Source organism: Zea mays, chromosome 7 (genome assembly GCF_902167145.1).
Source record: "Zea mays cultivar B73 chromosome 7, Zm-B73-REFERENCE-NAM-5.0, whole genome shotgun sequence".
NCBI classification, from domain to species: Eukaryota; Viridiplantae; Streptophyta; class Magnoliopsida; order Poales; family Poaceae; genus Zea; species Zea mays.
In genome coordinates, this window is record NC_050102.1 from 180,465,147 (window position 1) to 180,482,847 (window position 17,701).

General features: G+C 44.2%; 2 protein-coding genes across 4 annotated transcripts; one reads left to right on the forward strand and one right to left on the reverse strand.

Moving 5' to 3' along the window:
• Positions 1–1,689: 1,689 nt before the first annotated feature.
• On the forward strand, positions 1,690–6,824 carry LOC100192104 (putative mitochondrial adenine nucleotide transporter BTL1). 3 transcript variants are annotated; one of them, NM_001137527.1, is made up of 6 exons: positions 1,690–2,068; positions 3,245–3,483; positions 4,210–4,304; positions 5,180–5,513; positions 5,603–5,840; positions 6,017–6,817. In NM_001137527.1, exons 2-6 carry the CDS (start codon positions 3,313–3,315, stop codon positions 6,280–6,282), a joined length of 1,104 nt encoding a protein of 367 aa, NP_001130999.1. In that variant the 5' UTR covers positions 1,690–2,068; positions 3,245–3,312; the 3' UTR covers positions 6,283–6,817. The 3 variants fall into 3 exon arrangements, with proteins under 3 accessions (NP_001130999.1, NP_001352461.1, NP_001352462.1); NM_001365532.1 differs by lacking the exon at positions 1,690–2,068 and adding an exon at positions 2,431–2,660; NM_001365533.1 differs by lacking the exon at positions 1,690–2,068 and adding an exon at positions 2,611–2,775 and having other exon boundaries at positions 6,017–6,824.
• A 1,246-nt stretch (positions 6,825–8,070) lies between these two features.
• On the reverse strand, positions 8,071–17,016 carry LOC100281216 (UDP-N-acetylglucosamine--dolichyl-phosphate N-acetylglucosaminephosphotransferase). Its single transcript, NM_001154135.2, has 11 exons — positions 16,482–17,016; positions 15,319–15,406; positions 15,074–15,165; positions 14,851–14,969; positions 12,781–12,896; positions 12,561–12,688; positions 12,379–12,465; positions 11,454–11,514; positions 9,195–9,235; positions 8,989–9,109; positions 8,071–8,438 (listed from the first exon to the last, which is right to left on the reverse strand). Exons 1-11 carry the CDS (start codon positions 16,835–16,837, stop codon positions 8,379–8,381), a joined length of 1,269 nt encoding a protein of 422 aa, NP_001147607.2. The 5' UTR covers positions 16,838–17,016; the 3' UTR covers positions 8,071–8,378.
• Between the last annotated feature and the right edge of the window lie 685 nt (positions 17,017–17,701).

The window sequence follows — 17,701 nt, forward strand, 5'->3', positions numbered from 1 at the left end:
AAACCGAAGTTTTTTAAAACCGAAAAACCGAATCGAAATTTCAAAAAAAAACGAATGCCCAGCCCTATCTAGATACATGTACTATTCAAGGTCATAAGAACCACCATTAACTATTTAAAGTGCGTCAAATAGACTTTCAAGGTCATATAGGTCCATTAATAACTATTTAAAGTGCATCATCTAGACGCAACGTGGGTTCGATCCTCCGTGTCTCTCTTTGGATTTTATTTTAGGTTGCCTCTCAGGTTGTAGCTGGATCTAGGTATAGGGTACACACACGTGTGCACGTTCTGCGTGTTTCCTACGCATTAGAAGTCTAGGTCTCCAAATTCCATTCCTAGTGTGTAATGGGCGTGCACGCATGTGTACTTGTGGTGTGCAGGGATTACATTCTCGTTTTATGATTTCTAAAAACCGTTTTGTTGACCAAAGTTTGACTTTTATATTTTCAAATTCGAAACCGGAATACATCAAATCCAGCATCGCTTTTTTGTTTCTCGGTCCATATCGAGAACGAGAAAATCCATCGAATTTTGTTGTTTCTCGATCGTGAAGATGATCCCTGGCGGTATGTAGTGGTGTGCGTTCATGGCGTTCTTGTACCATCTAAAAAAGGCCACAAGAACCCCCATTAGGGCTTTGTTCAATTTGGATGGATTAAAGTGGATTGGAGGGGATTAAATCCCTTACTAGTCAAAATTGAATAAAAGGGGATTTAATCCCTCTCAATCCCCTCCAATCATCATGCAACCGAATAAAGCCTTAGATGTAGGGACAGAGCCAAATTTGTTTTAGGAGGGACCGAACTAAACTCATATAGTATATGAGCCCCTTCTATATTATAATATGTATATTTTAAATTTTAGAGAAGGCTTCAGTGAGACTACATGGACTCGGGATCGACATGGGAGCTCGACCCTTGCCTGCCCCATCGCTACATCCGTCCCCGCTTAGGTGGAATGACATGTTAGTTGTTGAACTAAGATCGTGTTTGACACGACTCTGCTTCGCTAAAAGGCAGTTCTACTCCAAAATTTTGGGTGGAGTAGCTCTGCTCCAGAATTTAGATTGATTCTCATAACCAGTAACAATGACGGATAAATAAATACATATCTAGTTTGTTTTTAAAGTTTTCAGAGCAGTAAAATAGATACTCTAAAAAATTGTATTGTAACTCCATGGAGTTTACAATTCTGAAGTTAAGGTGTTTGACACGCTTTGACCAGCCTCTCTTTATGATGTATTTGGTTTATGGAGTCACCCAATGCATCATGAGATGATGTATCATAAATTCATTCCATCAATTTTGGTGGAATCAACCCACTCCTCATGTATACACTAATTATTAGCTTATAAGGAATGAGGTGATGATGGATCAACTCATTCTATTCAACAAACCAAATAAAAATGTGAGAAGTGAGAAGAAGATGAATCACTTTATTCCTCGAACCAAACACACCCTTAATGTTTTACTCTAGAGCCCATGCTAAACACGCCATGAGTCTTGGTCTATTTAACACACTTTAAATAGTTAATAGGTCTGTATAAACTTATTAAACAATATATATGGATCTAAATAACACACTCCAAATAGTGGTACTGATGCACTTTACTCTCTCAACAGCAACCACAAAAGAAAAGGGTGCGTAGCCCCTAACCCATATGTGTGTAATATTGACTCGATACTGTGTGCCTACCACGATTTCGGAGAGACCGAGACAGCGGACTTCCGTACCGCGCGCCGCCGCCACCGCCATCTATCCTGGAAGCCTGCTGCTCTCCACGCAACCACGCCGGCCCCCGTCAACCGGTCGCCATCTCTCCTGGACTCCTGCTCTCCACGCAACGCCGGGCAGCCCCGCCTCAGCTCCTCACCCTCCTCGACAACTCTCCCTCCGGCCGGTCGCCCCCCACGACTCCCCGGGGCCCGTCGTCCGCACGGGCACGGGCTGCACGGTGGTGGGAGCAGAACCAGAGCAGCCGAGGAGGCACATCTACTCCGGGCTCCGGACCTCCCTCGGCCTCAACCCCTCTGGAGTCTGGATTCTGCCATTTCATACCATCTCCGGTACTTCTGATTTCTCCAATTTCTCATCCATCTGTAGCTGTACTTTCATCTAGTGCAAATTAATGGGTTGCCGGCCACTAGATAAGCGGGAGCATGCATAATTTTGGGTCCGTCACGAGCGGCGGCAAAAGCTTCGCCAAATTTATGGGTGGAGATGCATCACCCAGGGAAAAAAAGAAATTAGCTATTTATCTTAGCGCCATATATATATATATAGAGAGCCCACGATGATACATCCTCACGCAACGCAAGCCACCGATCGATCTCCTGTCCTCCTCCACTACTTCCGCATTTTTCGTATTGAAAGAGCACGACTCGTCTTGTCGCTTTGTCTTGGACTTCTTTCCGATTTCCCTGGTCGCCGTGACACCATGCCAGTCGCCATCGTTGTCGTCTCCCCTACTCGCTTACGCTACCACCGGCCGCTGTGCGCCGCTGCCACAGGCTCACCCGTGTAGTGCAGCAGCACCACACACCGAACCTAGAGGACGACTGGCCGCTGCTAAACCTGGGGCCCTTGTTGGCTGTCTCGGCCGGCCGGCCAAGAGGGAGCCATGCTGCTCGAGCCTGCAAGGAAGACCGCAATACAGAGGTAGGCAAACTGCAGGTGGTCAGTTGAGGCTTGATTTCCTATCCCCGGCTTTCTGGATTAGTCCATCTGGTTTTATATCTGGGACTGTGCAAGTGTGCTACACTGATACTTGCATGTATGTCAGGTTATCCTATACCTTCTCATTTCCTTCCGTTCTTACTCTTAAACTAGCAAATGAAATAACCAATGAATGATTAAGTCATTAAAAAAATTACATGTTCTTGTATCGAGTATCAATCGAAGGGAAAGGAAATCGTAGAATCCAAATATCAGAGACAAGAGAGATAAATTTGTAAGCAGTTGCCTTATCTGCTACTTGGGGAAAAAAGAGTTGGATGCCACGAATGATGCGTTTGATTTGTCGCTTCATGAAAAAATAAGGATATAGAATTGATCATGAAGATTAAAGAAATTCCCTGAATATTTTCATCCAATCATTTTTCATAAAAAACGAGTCACAAATAATCTTCTCGTGTAATGAACTTGATAATGAAGATTAAAAGCAATGCATTGTAGGGCTTTGGCTGATACGGAGCCACACCAAACATGTCTTTAATAGTCGCGCCCTGTCTATTTGGCTCTAGCTTCGCCACTGCCAGCGCGCTGGCCCTGGAGCGGAGGCAAGAGGGGTGACTACAAGGAGCTTTTCGTCATGGCACTGCCTAAGGACGGCTGCCTCGATGGTGCCAAGATCACAGAGGTAGGAGGGGTCGGCTACAAGGAGCTTCTTGTCATGGCGCTGCCTAAGGACGACAGCATCGATGGCGCCAAGGTCGCAGAGGCCATCGGCGTCAAGCTGCCAGACGTCGGGGGGGCCATAAGGGTAAGGAAATCTCCACCTGATTTTATGTCGTTTCCATGTTTGTGGAGCAATGAAAGGGACACGACTTTCGGTTTTGGCCAGTTACTTTTTTTTCTGAACTAATTGAAACTGGCGTACTGTGTTTTCCCAATTGGTTGTGGTTTAATTTCAGGTTTTTGACGCGATGATTCGTCACAGAGTTTCAGATTCTTATGTTTTGTCACAAGGGCAAGTCTTTTTGCTGCTTAAGTGCTAGTATGCAAACTGTGTATGTTTGATCATCAAGTGATGATTTTCTACCGTTTTTGCAAGTAATGACTTGCTGTGAAACCGACATTTGGGCTATAAGATGTGGTATTTTGTGGGGCCCTACAGAAGCACATAGTTGAATGTACATTACTTACCTCAATAACTTGTAATTTACACTATAATGTATAGATACGGCGTCTTCAATAAATACTGAAATGCCTTTTGTTTATATGATGGAATTAGATAATGTGGTTGCTAATTCGTTACACACTTACGCTATTAAATGTACTTTGTAACTTGAACTATCTTACTCTCTAATCTTCGGTACATTGACAACCATACAATGCCAAAGAACTTGCAGTTGCAGGTAGGCTTTGCCTAGAGAAGTCGCTTCAATTTCAATCCTCATAGATGCCTTATATATGAATTTAAACTTTGAAGTAACGATGAATTTTTGACTGATCGTTTGAGGCCTTCCTTTTATCCAATTCACCACAGACTATTTTGAATAGCAGAGAGGCCAGAGAATTTGCCAGTGGGGCACTAGCTGGTGCTATGTCAAAGGCTATTCTTGCACCTCTAGAGACTATCAGGTAGTCACTACTTTACCTTAACCTTTACACTCGTCCAGTTTATTTTATATACGCATTACCATTGTAGATGAAATCCTACCGCTACTTTGCTTGGTTTTCACTGCTTATTCGAGGTTGCATGCACTTCAGAGATGCAATATCCCACCAACCAGATAATTACTCATAGCATATTTAGCTTTTTGCATGATGCTGTGTTTTGAAATATGACATATGCCGATGGTTCACAAATTGCTTAATTTCTCCAGAGCACTACCTTAGTGGCACGCTACAGATTTTTCTGGTATTGCACCCCCTAACTAATACATCCAATTTGGAAAACAACTTTCTTTCTCTATGCAGTTTTTCATTATATTACTGCTGCATATAACCAAAATCTACTCACTCTATCCTAAAATATAAGATATGCTATGAATTCTAGGACAGATTCTGGGGTAAAATAAATGACACATGCAGCCTCCTTATTCATGGGGAGATATTGTGCTTACCGTATTTTGAGCTTAGTGGTTGGGTTGACAGGAGGCATTAATGGCAGGTAAGCATGTGATTGGGGCCTAGGGGTGTTGATAGGTGAGGATGGGGAGTCAATTAGCTTACAATCCTTTATAATTTGGAACAAGTTTCGAATGCTTCAGTACTATATTTCAGGATGAAGGGGTATCATTGAAAAGGGAGGAGTTGCTTGTCGTGTATAAATATATAATTTTGTTTTGATCGCAGCAGAATACATTATTTTTAAAAATTACGCAAGCTTATTTCAACCGTGCTGTTGAAACATGTAGTTCAACAAATGTTGTTGGCTGAATAGTTTCATAATTATCTAATGAGTAAAGGAAAAAAAAGGAATAGTGACATATACCACTGTGTACTAATTTCAGGACAAGAATGATTGTAGGAGTAGGACCTAGGCACATTTTTGGTAGTTTGGTGGATATCATCCAACAAAACGGGTGGCAAGGGCTTTGGGCAGGGAATACAATCAACATGCTCCGCATCATTCCAACCCAAGCAGTCGAACTCGGAACATTTGAATGCGTCAAGAGGAGCATGGCAGAAGCACAAGAGAAATGGAAAGAGGACGGATGCCCAAAGATACAGCTTGGTAATATGAAAATCGAGCTTCCACTTCACCTCTTATCTCCAGTTGCTATTGCCGGTGCTGCTGCTGGAATAGCTGCCACACTGGCGTGCCATCCTCTCGAAGTTATCAAGGTAATTGTTGGCAGTTATTCGTCCGTACATTCAACTGTGGAAATCATACTACATTGTTTCTTAACGTCACATCATTGATGTTCTGACAGGATCGCTTGACTATCAACCGAGAGGTTTATCCAAGCATTGGCCTTGCCTTCCGCAGGATCTATAAGACGGATGGTATAGGTGGTTTCTATGCTGGCCTGTGTCCAACGCTGATTGGCATGATTCCTTACACAACATGTTACTTCTTTATGTATGACACGATCAAGACCTCTTACTGCCGCTTGCATAAGAAGTCGTCTCTGAGCCGCCCTGAGCTTCTACTTATCGGCGCTCTTTCAGGTAAATGAATCAGCATCTGGTTGCATCTTTTGCTTCAGTCGGTTCACCTGTTGCGTACCGCTTCAACATCCTGTCTCAAAATTTGAGATAGGAAAAGTAAGGGCCGCTCCGTCTATCAACCTTGGCGGTGGAGTCTGAGCAAATAGGAGACTAACATTTTACCGTTGGATCCACAGGTCTTACTGCAAGCACAATCAGCTTCCCTCTGGAAGTAGCAAGGAAGCGGTTGATGGCCGGCGCCCTGCAGGGGAAGTGCCCGCCTAACATGATTGCCGCCTTGTCGGAGGTGATCCAGGAGGAGGGCGTCATGGGGCTTTACCGCGGGTGGGGGGCGAGCTGCCTGAAGGTGATGCCGAATTCTGGCATCACCTGGGTGTTGTACGAGGCATGGAAGGATGTTCTTCTGGCTGACAGGAACAAGCCACGCTCTTTAGCGAACTAAACAGGCCGTCCTTGAGCAATGGAGGCGTTGCTGGGATTCCTGATCTATTTTCAGTTTTGGAATCCCGGCTGCGGCGAGTGGGGTACATAGGGCGCGTTTCTCTCTTTTTTGATTGACTGATGAGTGGTAAGCGTTTTGTTGTGTCATCGGCACACAGACAAACATCATTAATGTGTCAAAAAACTAAGCGAAAAGACAAACCCTTCTGTATTTCCTGAGTGGAAAGATGGGGAACCTAACCCTACCTGGAGCCTCTGCAGGAACCTTTTCCTTCATCTACCAATCAGATACAGGGAGCTTCAGGTTGACAGATCGCACCAACTGAAGGACGAACCTGTTCTGCGACAACAAGCAGGATAAGCTGAGGAACCTGTTTTGCAAGCTAAGTTGAGATGTAATTTTTGTCTTGGGCTGGGTGGTTATAGTGTTTTCTTTCGGCTTTTCTTTTCTTTCTGCCTCAAGTCTGAAGCGAAGTTTATAAATTATTTTTCCTCGGCTAATATAATTTGGGTGGCAAAGCTTTTGCCGCTTCCTTAAAAAAAGAGTGGTAAGCATTTTGTTGTGTCATCAATTCTGAATTCTTGTGCTGTTATAAGAAAAAAGGATTTGGGTAGATTGATTGACTGAAGAATGTCTGAGTAGAAAAATAAGCCTTGCACACAACCAAACAGCCATAAAACAGATGTTGCGTGTCCTAGAATGAACAGCAAAGCAGCCATAAAACAGAAGATGTTGATGTTCGTGTTGGTCTGGCCTGAGTTCAGTCTTGGGCTTCGTTTCATCTTCTGACCATTCGCGCGGCGCAGCAACTAACCATTCAAGTACAGATTCTCTCGGTCTCCCAGGCGAAAATTAGAAAAACAGTCAGCAACCAGAACAAAGTAGAAGCGCATACGAGTCAGCGATCAGAACAACTGTATAATGCATAGTTCATTTAACTAAAAAACTTAAGTGTTGGCAAAAATAAGCAAATAGTTCTTTGAGGTTTTATAAGCTGGCAGGCTATTAGCTCAGAAACCTTTTTTTAACTATAGAAGGGGAATAATCAAGCCTCTAGTGATGTATGTTTGACTGAAACTACATGATACCTGATGAGTTTTCCCTGTCAAGAGATTAATTTTACATTCATCAGCAGCTTCCTGCTCTGGCCACCCGCAACAACCATTTACACTGTAAACTTTCCTGAGCAAATGACTTGGCCATAGCCATAGAAAAAAAAGTTGGGAAGAATATTGGGAGATAGAATTTAGGAAACCCGATTCTAAGGAATTGGGCCTCTGATTCCAAATCTCAATTCCATATGTAACTAAACAATAGAATTTAGGAAACCCGATTCTAATTCTCAATTATGTGCTCCAATATCTAAATGATAGTAAATTTCTAATCGAGTAAAATTCACAGTATGTTTCTGAACTTTTCTCGCATTCTCATAGGTCTCTTTTTAACTATCAAAGTTATTCTCAAAGTGATATATGCAATCGGTTCCAAATTGATGCTGGATAGGTTATCGAGGTCCACGAGTGGACTTAAGAGTTTATGGACCCAAAAAAGAATCGAAAAAAATGTTTAGGGCTAGTTTGGAAATTTAAATCCTCTCCAGAATTTCTGGAGATTGAGTGAAAATTTAGGTCATTTTCCTCTGTCCCCAAGAATCCCGGAGAAGATTTAAGTTTCAATACTAGCTCTTAGGGCTAGTTTGGAAACTCAAATTCTCTTCAGGATTGAAGAGGATTTGTCAAAAAATGAACTAATTTCCATCTAAATCCCCTCAGATTGGAGTTTTCAAACTAACCATTAAGATACATTTTACTCTTTCCAATTCCATCATCCTACTCCTTGAACCAAACAGGATATCAGAGAAGAAACAGGCTCTTGGTACACAAGTATACCGAAGACTTCCTTGAAGCCAAGGCATTGCATAAATATGGTTACAAAGACTTGGAAACTGTAGTTAGCACAAGTATACACAGGAAATGAATCCAAAAACCTACTCTGGTTAGTCTACAAGTATGTCGAGGAAAACAACAGCCATCAGATGCAGCTGATTTTTTTTCCCAACGAGCTGGGTGTCAGGATGGAGAGCCGATTGCAGGTTATCACTTGTACCATCCGGTGAGCATGTGCCTTAGCCAGAAGCAGAATACGCAACATAGAGCCTGCAGACATGAAGATATATGAGATTGTGATTTGTAGCATTTGCTTCCGTGAACCGACTTGTTCAGAACATCCATGATGCAGATGTATATCCAATTAGATCGTCTATGTTCCGGGCTACTGGTATAAGAAAGCTAAATCAATGGTGCGACCATGCAACATTATCAAGAAAAATAAACCCTACACATATTGCATGCTTAATTTTGGTGTGTGACAGCATGCACAATAGCTATTGTCGTGCGAAGTATCAGACAACTCTGCTGATTTATATTGACAAGCACTCTGAAAGGGTTGTTATTAACTGATGAATCTTTTGCCTAGTTCAACATAAACACCTATAGTTAACTAGTTCTTTCCTGTATTCTCTAGCTGTTAGAAAAGAGCTTATCCCTTGTTCAGAATAAGAATTTTGCAAATGTGAATAATTATGGCTTGTTTGCAGCATAACCAAATAATAAAAACAGAGCCAGTTCACGAGATCTTCAGAAGTCGAGAAAAAAGTTTGCAGCAAGTACAACAGTACTCTGCAGCAACAGTACATTTTAAGTCTACCTGGAAAATAAGGAGCCTTATGCAAAGGGCCCTCTCTGAGCACTTTCCAAATAACCTAAGGAATATGTTAACCAGATTCCCATCTTTGGTACCAGTCAACAGACCCGCTCCAGGATCAAACCTGTGGATGGAAACACATTTTAGAAACTTCATAAGAACTCATGGCCTACTCTTCATGGTTCTAGGTCAAAGCAACCCAAAAGTACCTCGGCAACCTATGTCTTGGGCAAGGAACAAAGTGAAAGAGCTGCAAGAAACAAAGACATAATTGTGAGACAGTGAACTAGGGGAATTGATGGATGATTATTGAGAGCAATGCTCGAGTACATATAGGTAAGGATGCCCAATGGAATAGGAAACAGTCCAATCAGGGGGATCCTTGCCTAATACAATCAACTATCCAAATAGGGAGGAGGCACACAAGGCAACAAGCCTGTGCAGCCATCCACTACCCAAACCCAAGGGATCTGCCAAACATAGGATGATCCCTCCTAATATAGCTCATGCTAACACCCCCCGCAGTCAGATCGTCAGCCACTATGCACGTTCAGACTAGTCCGGAATTCGGTGAAGACCGAGGAAGGGATGCCCTTGGTGAAGATGTCTGCATACTGTGATGTCGTCGGCACATGCAGGACACGAAGATCACCGACAACAACCCTTTCTCTGACAAAGTGAAGATCAATTTCGATATGCTTGGTGCGTTGATGTTGAACGGGGTTGAAGGACATGTAGACAGCACTGATGTTGTCGCAATACACGAGAGTAGCGCGACGGAGAGGGGCATGAAGTTCCAAGAGGAGCTGGCGCAACCATGTGGCTTCGACAACTCCATTCGCCACACCTCGATACTCAGCTTCAGCACTAGACCTCGAGACGATGTTCTGATGCTTGGAAGACCAGAGATCAGATTGTCACCGAGGAACGCAGCATAGCCCGAGGTGGACCTACGCGTGTCGAGTATCATAATTAGGGGTACCTAGATTACACCCCCAAAACACGCTTAATCCCAAGACCACCGTCAGGCCATTTCCCGAGGTCAAGAGAGCATAAACCGAGCTTCGCCCGAGGCCTCTCTCGGTGGTCACCAAAACTCCGCTTCGCCCTGCCCTCGGACAAGGTACGTTCTCGGGAGAATCCTCGTCCCGACCGAGGTCCCCTCTCCCTAGATCTGTTGTCTCTGCCTCGCCCGAGCCCATCTCGGGCAAGGAAGACAACCCCGAGGTAGGTCTCGTCCGCAGGCCGCAGGAGACATGAGCATTCAATGCGCACACCTACCCCACGCAGTGTTGCAGGTGAACAGGAGCGACAAGACCGCAGTCCCGTCAGACTTCACCAACTACGATGAGGGAATTGGGACTCGACAGCGAGCCAGGTGTCCCGAGCAGTGCCACCCTAAGAGACAATCTCGACGAGGTTGTCGATGAGGGAGCCGAGAATCCAGGACTTGACGACGTAGTCTATCCGATCCCAATCCGAGGAGGGGACCGGAGCGTCGAGGTGGACGTGAACCTAGAGAGAGAACTTGAGGGTTAGTAAAAACTGATCGCGCCAACGGTTGAAGCTATCGGAGTTGATGTCGAGGACGATAGGGACGAGGCTCCGGATGTTGTTGACGGCGATGGCCTGGGCGTGGAGGTTGAGGAGGGTGTCTGGCTCCTGTAGCAGCATGGCGCTGTGGAGATACGTTGGCGCATGTGTAGAGGAGTCGTCGTCGGACGAAGCAGTGAGGGCGGAGGCATAGCGGTGGCCTGCTCCCGTTCTGCACGCACGAGGGCAGCGTCGCGAGCACCGGCGGCGGCCCGAGCTTCATCTTTTGCGGCAGCCAGGCGAGCCATGGCCGCGGTGTAGGTCTTTTGCCTCTCCAGAGCGGCGACGCTGGCTGCTTCCAGGGCCTGGCGAGCGGCGGCGTCATCCGACGAGGCGTCGTTGATGGTGGCCGAGGTGAGCTAAAGGACAAGGCTGGCGGCGGATGCCTTCTCCTTAGCGGAGTTGCCCTTGGGCGATGGCGGTGGGGAGGCAGACATGGCGCAACACGGTGAAGAACCGGCGCGCTAGAGGGGCAGAAGCAAAATCTGAGGTGGAACCTGGATCTCTGATACCATGTGAGACAGTGGGCTAGGGGAATTGATGGATGATTATTGAGAGCAATGCTCGAGTACTTATAGGCAAGGATGCCCACTGGAATAGGAAACCCCAGTGGAATAGGAAATAGTCCAATCAGGGGGATCCTTGCCTAATACAATCAACTATCCAAATAGGGAGGAGGCGCACAAGGCAACAAGCCTATGCAGCCATCCACTACCCAAACCCAAGGGACCTGCTAAACATAGGAGGATCCTGCCTAATATAGCTCATGCTAACAATAATTCTCAAGTCTAAGCATATCAAGTACCAACTAAGCTATAAAACATACATATCTCAGAGTCAAATAAAGAAATCAAATGGAAATTATTTCTCCTGACCTGTGGGACCGAACACAGGAAATTAAGAACTTGAGGTAAAAAGAAGAGCAACAACGTCTCGCTGCAAGAAAATAGCTTTGATCAGATTCAGTTATTACAAATAATATAGGCAAAGTGAACCGCATGTCAATATGTAAATCTAGCACATTAAGGTTGTCTCAGAAGCTTAACCATCCTATCTCTTATTTCAAATTTCACTCTTTCAAAAATGCAAAACAGTGTTTTGCACGACCATATGCACGATCTGCTGGAGAAAGCCTAATGCTACAGATGTCAGGTGGATTGCACATAAAAAGTGTCGATGGCACAAGTTTGGCCTCACAGCGAAGATAACTTTTATACACCCCAACACTGTCAAGGGCGTCAACGCCCAAGACGGCAGGCCCTCGACTACGTAGTTCGTAGCCGCGGACATTAGCGGCGTCGAGGTTGTTGCCCGACTGCCCGATGATGAAGGAGGTAGGATTGAGAGGAGAAGAGAGATTAGGAAATAAATAATTCTTTATTGATTCCAATAGTCCCTACGACTTCTAATTTTATAGGCATCTCACCTTGCTAACGGATCCTTAAAAACTTCCTAGATTTTAGTTGCATCCTAACAAACACTCATCTTATCTAATCCAACTCTACCCACTGGATGCCGCTAGTGGCGCCGCCGGCGCACGACGCTGGTAGTGTCGGCCCCACGACACACATTCACCCTATGAAGTTGATGATAAAAAAATGAAAAATTGCAAAACACACCCCATATATACAGCACATCATTAGAGAAAATATATAAAAGAAACATAGGGGAAATGCTTTTATGCACATGCATCACGAATAAGAAAACAATTGACAACATACATCATGTTGGATGAGTACTCTTGACTTATAAATGATCAATTACTAGTGAAATTTGTACGAGATAATTAAGGATGTTTACCTGAAATGTCCCAAAATTCCTATCACAGCCAAAGCCATTCCAGCAAAATAGGTGTAGGTATCACCAACAAAAACAATTGAAGGATACCTGATGCATAGGTGTCATGATTTTTCTCCAAAGAAAAAAAAAGGTAAATAAAACTCTGATTTGAACAGATCCAGTGTGTTTCTCATGGCCCATACCAGTTAAAAGCTAGCAGAGCTAATGAAATGGTTAGGAATGGCAAGACAAGATAAATAGAGAATTCATGAGCTTGCTGAGTTTCAATATCTGTAGAAGATGCTATGCGCATTACATTATGTATCAAAACCTGGAAAAAGACCACACACCATCAGGACATGAGTGGTATGCAAAAATTCATGTACATCACATAAGGAATATATTCTGTAAATCTGTTAATACCGCCGCAGATATAACAACTGTCTGCCCAACTTCAAGTCCATTTAGGCCAGCATGTATATTTATCGAGTTTGTACAAAAGACTGCTAACAAGAGCATGAATAGCTTGTAAAATAAACCTGCATGACAAAGGAAACAAAAGGTCAATGTGTAGAATAGCTGCTGATTATAGAATCAGAAACATGGTTCAATGACAGAGCTGAAACCAGAACAGGCTTCACAAGCAAAAGCAAATAAGTAATCATGCACTTGAGGAAATATTTACATGTAGTTCACCAAAACAAGCACCAAAGTCAGATTATTATCTAGTATGCCTATCAATCAGCATTCAAAGCTCTGTTGCCAGTAATGGCGAAAGGGCCTCTAGCGTAATGGTTAAGGCTTCCGAGTAGCACCTCTAGGTCCCGGGTTCGATCCCCCTCGGGGACGAATTTCTGGTTTGGTTAAACAAATCCTCTCGTTGTGCCCCGCCCGCTCCCGGGTTATGTCCTATGCGCCACCCTCCGACTAGACCGTTGCAGAGTGGGCGGTGATGGACCGCTAGTGATGGGGGGCCACGGTTTAGAGATTTTCTCGGTCAGGACCATGTTTCGGTCTCTTCTTAATATAATACCGGGAGGTTGGTCTTTCCCTTCTCGGCCGAGTTTTGTTGCCAGTAATGAAGCAAAATGTTACACTATTACAGAATTATCATGCTTACTCAACGGCTCAACGCAAATATCAGATTCCATCAAAATCACTGACAGATTGAGAGTCCCCTATAAATATATGTGATAGACTTGCATGAGATGGTATGCATATGAATCAGTATTCCTGATGATATAGTAAAGTCAACTTAAGATCCGCAAGTCTCCAAAAGACTGCATGATGTAAAACTCTCACACAAAAAACAGTTTTCTAGAAATATTGAAAGTTAGTGTCAGAAGGAGGCGCGGCGGTGAGAAGCCTTTCCACTGAGCCCAAGGTCTTGGGTTCGATGAAGCCTTTCTGCAGAGGAGGCGAGGCGGAGTAGCAAGCTCGTTGGCGAAGAATCGAAGTTGCCTCGCGTGGGGTGTATCAAGGCTTGACAACGACGGCGCACCGTGGTCTTCCTCCTTCTGTTACGGTGTTTGAGTGTAGGCGTCGTCGAGTTCCTTTGTCCTTGTGCGGCTCGTCTAGCTGAGTCGGAGCTGCTCGTCTCTTGTGTTGAACTCGGCAACGATGAGTCTGGATGGGTTTTATGTGTGGGGCTGCCGTTGTCTGGGTTGTTGCTGAACTCTGTATAGGTTTCGGGCCCAGTTTTCCTTAAAACTGGATCAATTCTATTCTTCTTAATTGAAAGGCAATAATACTTCTGCCATTACGTTCAAAAAAATCCTTCCCCAGACCTCATTCACGTGGAAACCACCAACACTGGATTTGCCCCATTATAAGTTAGGGTCACTGACCTATAAGGATTAAAGAGTGAACATTTGAACCAAGTGGAGGGCTTATTTTTTACAGTGGAAAAAGCTAAACACTATGGGGACATATCTGGTGCACATGGAACATTGGTGCACATGGTGCACATATTAAATCATCACCACTCATTTTAGATCTAACGTCTCTATTTGTTTAGTACATTTTACTTAGGACACCCTTCAACGTGGTGGTGTGTAGTGGTGGAAGGTGTTATTTGTAAATGAATAATCAACTATAGACGTTAGATCTAAAATGAGTAGTGATGATTTAATATGTGCACCATGTGCACCAGTCTTCTATGTGCACCAGATATGTCCCCAAACACTATAGACTTACAGGGAACCTCAACCACAAAAATGAGGAAAAGAAGTAAAACAGTATCAACATGCAAGCCGTAGACACTAGCTATACTAGATAAAATATGGTGTACAAGAACATAGCCACACTGACAAATGCATCCTATTTTATTAGCTATGATCAAGAGTGAATGACTATCAAGAGCATAAGGATTTCACAGTGATATCTGCTATGCCTGTGGACTTCCCTAGTTGTCTCCTGGTTGTATAACAGCGCACGCGCGCGCACTGAATAGGAAATTTAATCTTTCAACCTGTTTTAAGCATGTGGACATACCTAGCTCCAAAACTGTTAGCCCAACATAAGGGGTTAAAGGCTTTGGAATGATGATGGAAGTGCCACCAGCATATGCCATCAACAATGGGAGTGCTGCAAATGTTGGCAGCGCCAATTTCCTGTTTCAATGTAGGACATTCCAAAATTCAATTTATCAACAACACAACAGTGGTAGCACATCACTATTTAAGTGAACAGAAAGGCAGTCTGACAAGCAACATACACTCTCCATGGAACATCAAGAACATCATCAACAAATCCAAGAAGAATCATAAAGCAGATGGATGTCAATGCTGCATTATATTCAACAAGCCACTGCAACAAGAAGACAACAAAAACAACTGTGAAACATGTTTCAGGACATAAGACATACTACCTCCGTTCTCGAATTTTTTCGCCGGCGACAAATAAAAAAGAACGGAGGGAGTAGTTTGTAAATGTTAAAAAATACTGCTCGTCACTGCATACAATGGAGTCTGGGGCATAGTGAAACTGCTGAAATATAATAGCAATGACCAAATAGACAATCCCCACAACAAGGCCTAGTGCCTCAGGCCTGCAAAAAAAAAACAATGTTTAGACAAAAAAGAATGATCATTAACATGACTATAGCTATAGTTAGATCCAGCAAAAGATTTTGATTGAATGGTGCTGGTGCATACAGTGGTATTCTTTAACTTATAATATTGTGCCTTCAGTTATTAAAATGTGAATTCCTACACAGTTATCTAAAATATTAATGCCACATCATCAAGAGCTTGTCAAACGTGTCTCCTACTGACTTCATCACAACCTTATGCCACATATATGTACTAGTATGCAACATCGTCATTAGGGGAAAACATTAACACAGCATCATAGCAAGCCAAACTTTTTAGTTTTTTAATATATCTGTTATTCAGAGAACCGATGGCATTTGCCAAGTCATACGAAGAATTTGGTTTGAAGATACATAGGGAGATGAGGCGGTGCATGAAATCTACTTATGTGAACTAAAGGGAAAACTTTTAGCAACCCAAGGCTTTGCAGATGTTCATTAAGAGTTTATATAATGTAAAAAAAGACAGGGGATATTATTGTGAAACTTGTTCGAGATTGTAATTATATTGCATCTTCAGTACACCAGTGAAGCTAGGCGTCCAAATCAAGAGCATAAACAAAGCTTTACTATTTATTTAGAATTTATTTACTCCATTGAACAAAAGCGGATTGACTCTATAGAGCACACAAATTTCATCTAAAGGTTACTGAATTCCATAAGAAATTCAAATCAGATTGTTAAACTGCATCCCTTCAAGTAGGCTGGGAGTCCATAATTAACAACTACTACCCAGAGGCGGTCTCTGCCACCACTACAGAAAATTCCAACTTCACATATTACCGAAAGAGCGGGCAAGCTCTAATTTCCAAATTGTTCACAATTACTTAAATGGCAAAATCTTCCGAAGAAGTCCAACTCTGCATGTTGCAGCTACGCAATTGCCTTCAACCGAGCTGAGATCAAGTATACTAACAATACTGCTGCATCAATAAATCAGCAAAACATGTTTTCCTGAAGACAAACACTCGAATCTAGTTTTAAGTCAACTCCTAAAGCAATGACATCTATGTAAATGTGCTTGCGCACTCACACTTTGATTTGACCCGTAGGCAAGCCTTTCTTGTTGATGTCGTAGCCGAACATACGGCGGCGGAGGTGGTAGCGGGCCGCGATAGGGATGAGCTTGAGCGCGACGCAGAACCCAACGAGGCTCATGGCGCCGCATTTGAGGATGGATCGCTGCAGATCGGCGGTCAGGGAGTAGTGCACGAACGCGAGGTACGAGAAGGGCGCGAGGAAGAGCGCCGCTGCCACAGCGGCCACGCGCAGGTTCGGCGCCCGGAGGACCGGTTCGTCTGGTGCCACCGCCGCCGCCTCATCTGCCGGTGGCGCCTGCGGAGGCGGGTCCCCGGCAGCGGCCGCCGCGGTCCTGCGGCGGACGGCCATGGGAGGGAGGGAGGGTTCGGGGCTTCGCTGACTTGGCTCTCGACGATTTGGCCCGGCCTCGCGGTGCGTCAGGACTCAGGAGTCAGGACTCAGGGGGTGATGGGGCTGCTGTCTGGTGGTCGCCGGCGGCGGGTAGTGAGGTCAATAGGTTTTATATATGAGTGGCGGCGGGGTGACGTGGTGTGCCCTCACTGGCTGGAGTCACGTGTTCGGCCGTCGGGTACGTGTTGAGAACTTGGGGTAATCTTGCGTGGAGTTGAAGCTCGTGGCTGCTGCTCTTTGCAGCAGTGAAGTGTCTCTGTGGAGCCGGCTCTGTAATTTGTGTCTCTGGCGTGTTGGTTCCAAGGTATCAGGGGAGGTCTTGTTCGTTTACAAGGAGATTGTAAAAGACTGAGAGGGATTAAAACTTTTAAATTTTTCTACTCTCTATTTTATACTTAAACCACCAGTTTCAACGGTCGTACCGCGTCATTTTTTTATAAAAAAAATCCCTATAATTTTTTCCAAATCAATTCAGCGTAAAATATTAAAAAGCGAGCGGTGCATCATGGGGTATGTTAAAAAGTGATGTAGGAGGTGAGGTTTGAACCCACTGTCCCACACTCTAATTGAAGGGTGGTGGAAGACTCTGGGCGAAACTATCTAACCAGTAGAATATCATGATCAGGTGATTATAATATTGAATATAAATTGTACATATGTATATATTTTTTTTAAAAAAAATAATCATGTCGGGTCGGGCCAGCACTACGGGCCGAGGCTACGGCCCAAGCACCGCACGACGCTCGTGTTGGGTTGGCCCAGACACTATTAAATATGTCGTGCCTCGGGTCGGCTCGCCAAACACGATCCATTTGGCTATTT

Coding starts and splice junctions, on each gene's coding strand:
- LOC100192104 (NM_001137527.1), top strand. CDS start 3,313: ATGGCACTGCCTAAGGACGGCTGCCTCGATGGTGCCAAGATCACAGAG. Junction 4,305..5,179: donor GCACCTCTAGAGACTATCAG/GTAGTCACTACT, acceptor TACTAATTTCAG/GACAAGAATGATTGTAGGAG. Junction 5,514..5,602: donor ATCCTCTCGAAGTTATCAAG/GTAATTGTTGGC, acceptor ATGTTCTGACAG/GATCGCTTGACTATCAACCG.
- LOC100281216 (NM_001154135.2), bottom strand. CDS start 16,837: ATGGCCGTCCGCCGCAGGACCGCGGCGGCCGCTGCCGGGGACCCGCCT. Junction 14,970..15,073: donor CTTGATGTTCCATGGAGAGT/GTATGTTGCTTG, acceptor ACATTGAAACAG/GAAATTGGCGCTGCCAACAT. Junction 11,515..12,378: donor GGAATTTTGGGACATTTCAG/GTAAACATCCTT, acceptor ATTTTCTTGCAG/CGAGACGTTGTTGCTCTTCT.